The sequence below is a fragment of the Aureobasidium melanogenum genome, assembly GCF_000721775.1.
Source record: "Aureobasidium melanogenum CBS 110374 unplaced genomic scaffold scaffold_39, whole genome shotgun sequence".
NCBI classification, from domain to species: Eukaryota; Fungi; Ascomycota; class Dothideomycetes; order Dothideales; family Saccotheciaceae; genus Aureobasidium; species Aureobasidium melanogenum.
The window spans coordinates 88,007-94,859 of NW_024470091.1; the positions used below are offsets into that span (position 1 = coordinate 88,007).

Below are 6,853 nucleotides of genomic sequence, written 5' to 3' on the forward strand. Positions count from 1 at the left end.
CTTATCGATCGGGGGCATTGGATTCGACCTTGCTTTCGCTCTTGGACACAAGCTTCTGGCAATAGATGATGCTCTAGAAGAGGGTGCGCTGGATGATGACGCTGCACTAGAGCCTTGATGCACTGGCAACTTATCGAAGGAACTCTTGAGAGCTGATTTCCATGGCTGTAGCCGGGGAAAAGGGTTGGGAGACTCTGACTTGTCAGAGGGTGTCTTTCGGTCGGGCACCTGTTTCTGATCACGCGATGGATCTGCCGTAGGGGATGGCTTCTGATCGGACGATGGCGCTTTGTCAAATGATGGTTTCTTGTCCGATGGTGCCTTACTGTCAGGCGCTGGCTTCTTTTTGAAAGGATTCTTGAGGCCTGGCTTCCATGGTCGTCTTGTCGGAGATGAGTCAGCTGAGTGCGGCTTGGTATCTGGCTTCTTGTCTGATGGGTTCTTGTGGTCTGGCCGTGGTGTCTTGTCTGATGTTGGCTTCTTCTCTGATGGTGGCTGCTTTTCTGAAAACGGCTTGCTGGCTGGTGGTGGCTTCTTATCAGACGACGGGGTCTTGTTGGCTGGCAGTGGTTTTTCCTCCGGTTTTGGCTTTTGGTCAGATGGTGGCTTCTTCTTGAAGGGGTTTTTGAGAACCGACTCCCATGAAGGTTTCGAGGGCTCAGGCTTCTTGTTTGACGGTGTTTTCGAATCAGCCTTCTTGTCCGGCTTCTTGTCAGGCTTCTTGTCAGGCTTCTTGTCAGGCTTCTTGTCAGGCTTCTTGTCAGGCTTCTTGTCAGGCTTGTTGACAGACCGCGGCTTGCTTTCGGGCTTCTTGACAGGCGCTGGCTTCTTTTCTGACTTCTTGGTAGGTAAGGACTTCTTGACTGGCTTTTTGTCCGGCTTTTTGTCCGGCTTTTTGGATGGCGGCTTCTTCGAAGGAGATGTCTTGACTGGTGGTTTCTTTGCAGGCGGCTTCTTTCCTGGTGGTGTCTTTCCTGGAGGCTTCTTACTTGGCTTCGTGACCGGCGGCTTCTTCGCGGGCGACTTCTTGACTGGAGGTCCTTTGGCAGGGACCTTCTTAGCAGGAGCCTTCTCTGCAGGCGGCTTGGGCTTCTTGGGTGGTGACTTCTTGACAGGTGGCTTTTTTACGGGCAGCTTCTTGATGGGCTTCTTGCTGGGCAACCTGACGCCTTTTTTGCCGGGTTTCTTGACAGGTTTCTTGACGAGTGGTTTCGGCTTTTTGGGAGGCTTGGGTTTCTTGGGCGCCATCCTGGTTGCTTGCTCGAGATGGTGGTGATATGTCTAGGGTTAGATGAATGATTGGAGAATGATGCCCGAACACAGAAAGTCGACGAAGCTGTTCAGATTGTTTCGAGGTGACGAATCGAGATGACGAAGCTGAGATGCTGTGGTTGAGGAAGGAACGATTGTGAATCATTCGAGGCGGCACTTGCCCATGCCCAAATTCTGCATCTCAAGACACCTTCCATTACAGGAACATACATTCCTGCGGCAATTCAAGACGTTATTCTTAAAAAGCCAAATGTGAGATTGACCAGCAGTCCACTAAGCACGGAAATCTGCATACGTCTCGTCCATATGCCTTCTTCACGCATCAACCAACACGCAGCTGCAATGGGCCAAAAGAAGCCCATGAGGTTACCCCAAAGCATATCTTCTAATCCACCTTCTTCATCTGTACCCGCTGCTCCACCATTCGCAGCATTTGCAGGGTCGTTCTCAAGCCATCTTTCTTCGAGCGACCGAAGCTCATCTCCTGTCGGCATCGTATCTGGAGTATGGGTATGTGCTTGAATGGCCATGAACTGTGCACGGAGGTTGGCTACATCTCCAGGAGAGAAGCCGGCAGAGAGGAGGCGATCAAAGCCCCGTGGAGCAGGCGCGGACGAGGTGGTTGTAGCATCTGAACTTTGCGCGGAAGCAGGTTCGACTTTGGCATCTGTCAAGAGTGCTTTGTCGGCCTTTTCGGCAGCCTCTGCTTCTGAAGCAATGTCTCCTGGCGTTAGAGCATCGCCGATCGAGCAGTGTATGTAGACCCTAGAGACACTACTCTCTGCGGGAGCTTTGCCCTTGGTTTTGTCCTTTGTTTCAGCTAGATCATTCCTGGAGCGAGGCGGTGGTGGAGGAATATTGATACATTTCGAAAGCGCTGTCGCATCGGGGAGGACCTTGCCTGCAGAGATGAGACGTAGGCGATTCGCGGCGTACGAGGCAGGCAATTGCGATCTGATTTGCTGTCGCAGGCCCAGCGGTGTAGTGGATGTCGCAGAAGGTATCCTGATCACGACGTCGGGTATGGCAGCGGTAAATCGAATGACCAGATCAACTGGCTGATCGTGTGATGAACTACTCATCGCGTTGCTAACAATGTATACAGTGTCGATTTCCGGCAAGCGTCGCGTCTACAGCATATTTCACGTGCGGCGACACTCTCATCTATCTTTCAGGCATGATTCGAGTCGAGGATGTGGTGACTGTATGTATCTGCAAGAAGATGTGTTCGATATTGGGGACGGTAGGATGCATCTCGGTCTTCTTAAGTCCGAGCACCACCAAACGTCATCAGCATACATGACTGGACGCATTTGATTATGCAACTTGACTTCTTACTTGTCCTACGAAGTATCACGAATTGAAGACCTTTGATCTGTCATATCAAGATGCCGATTGTACACATTGTCTTGTTCAAGTTCAAGGAGAGCACCGACCCAGCAGTGGTCAAGGATGTACGTGAAGCTTCTGATGCTGCCTGACAAGAGTACTCACGTCGATATACCAAGATCTGCAGTCGTATGCTTGGGCTGAAAGACACATGTCTACACCCCGAGACCAACAAACCATACATGAAATCATACGGCGGAGGAAGTAACAATAGTCCCGAAGGAGCTGCTGTAAGAGCATCCATCATAAGCAACAGGGTGACCCCACTAACAAGAACAGCACGGCCTTCAATATGGATTTGTCTCAGAGTTTCAGTCAGAGGCCGACAGAGATTACTACTTAAACAAGGATCCTTCTCATCTCAAGTTCGTGGAAGACGTGGGCAAGATTGTGGACACGGCGACCGTGTTTGACTTTGAGCCGGGTGTTATGTCTTGAGAACAGCAGATAGAATGACTGAGGTCAAACAGATAATCATCGAAAGAAGATTTGTTCACGGAAAACCAGGCCAAGCAAGAAGGAAGCATGTGTCCAAGATGCAAAGACGATAGAGCCATCAGAAGGGTTGAGTACTCCAGTCAGTGGAGCCAATTCATTGTTGTTCCACAAGCGTTGGCAACAGAATTTGTTCTGCCAAGACCAAAGTCCAGAAATCGCCATGGACTTTTGGAGATAGACAAGCAGCGACGACGACCTGGTCTGCGTATTGTCCCTCGGCCGAGCAACCTCGAAGCCTAGTTCAACAGGCTGTTTCGTATTCTCCGACCTATCGCATATCACAACTATCACAATGTTCGCCGCCCTAAGGCCTCAGTGCCTCAACGCTGCGCCCGCCGCTCGCACCTTCACAACCAGCGCAAGCCTCGCCTGGAAGTCACACAAGAACGCTCTCGCCGAGGTGCACGCCAACGTACCGCCATACCCATACGGTCCCGCACGATGGTTCAAGCAATCCGACAAGGGCCTCTACGGCGGCCAGCGCATTCAATTCGGCAACAACGTATCACGCAAAACCGAGATCAAGACACGAAGGAGCTGGTACCCCAACATCAAGCGCAAGGCTCTCTTTTCCAAGGCTTTGAACCGTCGCATTCGCGTTCGTGTCAGCACTAGAGTCATGCGCACAATTGACAAGGTCGGAGGACTGGACGAGTATCTGTTGGGCGAGAAGTCGGCACGCATCAAGACGCTAGGCATGGAGGGTTGGAGATTGCGCTGTATGATCATGGCCACAAAGACGGTACAAGACCGCTTGAACTCGCAAAGACGCTCGCTGGGTTTGCCCGAGTTGGACTACGAACTTTTGGCTACCGAGCTCAACCAGTTGCCCTCCGAGTTGCTCGATGCTGAGATGACAGGAGAGCCTCTTGAGTTTGGAGTCGAGGAGGAGCCATTCGAGACTGTCGATGTGCTCGGCGCCGGTGAAACAACAAGCAGCCCCAGACCCGAGCAATTCCAACAAAGGGTGGACGAAGCGCTTTCCAAGAACTGGGAGCAGGCAAGATAAAGAGTTTATGGATATTGGTGTTTCTTTTCATGTACATTAGGGCTGGAGCAAAATCTGTACAATTTTATCATTCTGGACATCGATAACCCCAAAAGAGGACAATCGAAAGCGTATGACCAGGACTGTCTTGTACTTTTGCGTGAGGTAACTATGATGGTCAGAGGTTTGAAAGTCATGCGTATATCAACAAAGTGAAAGCGTATCGAACGATAGATATCAGGCCAGGGTGACTGCGGAGAAGAGGCTCCTCCGAGCAAGCAGCTCGGCCAAGCTCAGCCCGTATGACGCGCAATTGCTCGCAAGGAGTCGGTCAATTTTCCTTGAACCACGAGCCGAACGACTGGACGGGAAGTCGCAAATACTGGACGACGCATGACTTGACACGGATCGCACAAATCGTCAAAGGTTGCTTACAATGGCACCGCGCACATACAACCCATGCTCATACCTGCCCCGGCGGTTGCAGATAGTGACCAGCCTGGCTCTGTTCATTCTTTTCTGCATCGTCCTATTTGGCCAGTCGACCGTCGATGTTCCTTACCGCGATGAAGTCAACGAAGGCGCGCGAAGAGTATCCTCATACTTGCCAAAGACCCCAAGTCTTCCTCAAGGTCTCAACATATTCAGAACGCCGGCACATTCACCACCGCCCGAACAGGCAAACAGTACCAGCGGCGAGGCACGGTGGTTCTCAGACTGGAAATGGATGAACCCCTTCTCGTCAACAATCACACTCGACGAGAACAGAGCTGTGCTTCCTCCTCTGGCCAAGAGACCGCCAGTATACACATATTTCGATGCCGATTGGTACAAGGACGAGACATCGCTCGAGTCTGTACACCACCTTCTCCTGATCTGGAGACGCGCTTGGTGGGCTCAAGGCTTCAAGCCTGTTGTCCTGGGACGTCCTGAGGCTATGAACAACCCGCTGTATGCAAAGATGATCCCTCTGGAACTGGAAGAGGAGCTCAAGACAGATGTAATGCGCTGGCTCGCATGGGGTAACATGGGTACCGGCGTCATGGCCAACTATGTCGCATTGCCTATGGCGCCACATGACGATCCCCTGCTTACCTATTTGCGTCGTGGTGAATACCCCCAGCTCACGCGATACGAGGGTCTGGAGAGTGGCTTGTTCGACGGCCCCAAAGATCAGATCAACAAGGCTATCGAAGAGGTTCTCAATGCTAAGAAGCCTATCAAGGCCAAAGCAGTAATCGAAATGCTGTCCAAAGATACCATCCACGTCGACAGCAACCAGAAAGCTATTGCCTTTTACTCGAGCAAGAACATCAACAAATACTACAAGGGCATCGCCGAGAAGTTGGCGTCTAGCGACAAAGACGTCAGCCGTGAAGGCCTACGTCTGCTTCCTCAGCTCATCATCTCGCACCTGCACACGACCTGGCAGAACACATTCACCGGCGGCATTGCTGTTTTGAAGCCGCTACCAGACCACATGTTTACCCTGGTCAAACCAGCCATTGAGCTTGCTCGCAACCTGTCTCAATGTACTGAGTCGCCACAGCCTTCATCTTGCCCTCCAAATCGCCAGAACTGCGTTCCTTGTGTGAGCAGTCATCCGCTTCGCATCAGTCAACCGCCATTCTTCCGCAACACCTCTGATCTCTTTACCATTGGTACTGTACCTCATCCTTACACCATGGCATCTCTACAACATCAAACCGACTCTTTGACCATCCGCTTCATCCGCCGCACAACAAAACGCGACGAATGGCTCTTGGCCGCAACAAAAGAGTTCTTGGGCACAGGCATGAGCAGTTTCGCACGCATCCCGCACCTCAAAGACGCCGTCGCCTCCGACTACGGAAGTTCTCGCTCCCTTTGGCTGACCCCTGAAAACCTATCTGAAGAGAACAACGCCATATTGCGGCGCGATCTTGCTTGGGCACTAGGATTCCCTGTTCCAACACTTGAATCCACCCTCGACAACGGCCACTCAGAAACACCAGTCCCCGGTCCTGAACGCCGTCCCCCGGCTCCCAAACCCGAAGGCAAAATCCCTGACCCGGTGGAACTTGTGCGTGAAGGCACACTCCTCGACAAAGCAAAATTAGTCCTTAAAGGCAAGGGGCCTCGGGACAGTATCCCCATTCGTGATGCAGTGGAGGCTTGGAACCTTGCAGACACTGAAGTGTGGAGATTTGTACGTGCGTGGAATGCGAGAAGAAGTGTCGAGCGCAGAAAGTGGGAAGATGAGGAAAAGGCTTACGCGGGAACGGAAGGCAGTAAAGGTAGTTGGAGTCGTTGGTTTGACAGAGATTGAGAGAGATGTTATAGCAAAGGCATGATATATAGCGTTTTTACCATTTTTGTAGCGAAAAAAGATGTATCTTCAGGGGTCTGTTTATTGAGACTTTTTATGTATAGATCTTTCTTCTTCTTTGCATGTCACCGTTGTCTTTGGACGTAATCTTGCTAGGTGAAGATGTACAAGCCTGTTATCATCCTACTGCCTGAAAGCAAACAGGACAGCAGATAAAATCCGCAGGACGTGTCCACCAAGAATAGACGATGACAAAAGAGCACGAGCAGCATACTCAACAATCCATAATACACAAGGCCAAAAGAGAAATAACACCGTAGGCAGGAACCGAACCTGCGACCTCCCGATCCCCTAAAGAGAGACAAACTTTTGGAATAAATGAGAGACTTACAACAAAT

At 51.2% G+C, this 6,853-nt stretch overlaps 5 protein-coding genes across 5 annotated transcripts; 3 read left to right on the plus strand and 2 right to left on the minus strand.

Annotated features, from left to right (window-relative positions):
• Nucleotide 1: 1 nt before the first annotated feature.
• Nucleotides 2-1,248, minus strand: M437DRAFT_89009 (uncharacterized protein; the record flags this gene model as incomplete). Its single annotated transcript, XM_041028948.1, has 2 exons — nucleotides 2-73; nucleotides 124-1,248. The coding sequence occupies 2 exons, from the start codon at nucleotides 1,246-1,248 to the stop codon at nucleotides 2-4; spliced, it is 1,197 nt and encodes a 398-aa protein (XP_040875049.1).
• Nucleotides 1,249-1,496: 248 nt separating this feature from the next.
• M437DRAFT_60432 (uncharacterized protein) lies at nucleotides 1,497-2,354 on the minus strand (the record flags this gene model as incomplete). Its single annotated transcript, XM_041023756.1, has 1 exon — nucleotides 1,497-2,354. The coding sequence occupies one exon, from the start codon at nucleotides 2,352-2,354 to the stop codon at nucleotides 1,497-1,499; it is 858 nt and encodes a 285-aa protein (XP_040875050.1).
• A 306-nt stretch (nucleotides 2,355-2,660) lies between these two features.
• Nucleotides 2,661-3,099, plus strand: M437DRAFT_60415 (dabb-domain-containing protein; the record flags this gene model as incomplete). The annotated part of the gene is made up of 3 exons (XM_041023753.1): nucleotides 2,661-2,726; nucleotides 2,781-2,891; nucleotides 2,941-3,099. The coding sequence occupies 3 exons, from the start codon at nucleotides 2,661-2,663 to the stop codon at nucleotides 3,097-3,099; spliced, it is 336 nt and encodes a 111-aa protein (XP_040875051.1).
• Nucleotides 3,100-3,499: 400 nt separating this feature from the next.
• Nucleotides 3,500-3,946, plus strand: M437DRAFT_14689 (uncharacterized protein; the record flags this gene model as incomplete). Its single annotated transcript, XM_041018772.1, has 1 exon — nucleotides 3,500-3,946. A coding segment is annotated over one exon (447 nt), but the record flags the coding sequence as incomplete, so codon positions are not given.
• A 637-nt stretch (nucleotides 3,947-4,583) lies between these two features.
• Nucleotides 4,584-6,455, plus strand: M437DRAFT_60411 (uncharacterized protein; the record flags this gene model as incomplete). Its single annotated transcript, XM_041023752.1, has 1 exon — nucleotides 4,584-6,455. One exon carries the CDS (start codon nucleotides 4,584-4,586, stop codon nucleotides 6,453-6,455), a length of 1,872 nt encoding a protein of 623 aa, XP_040875053.1.
• Nucleotides 6,456-6,853: the final 398 nt, after the last annotated feature.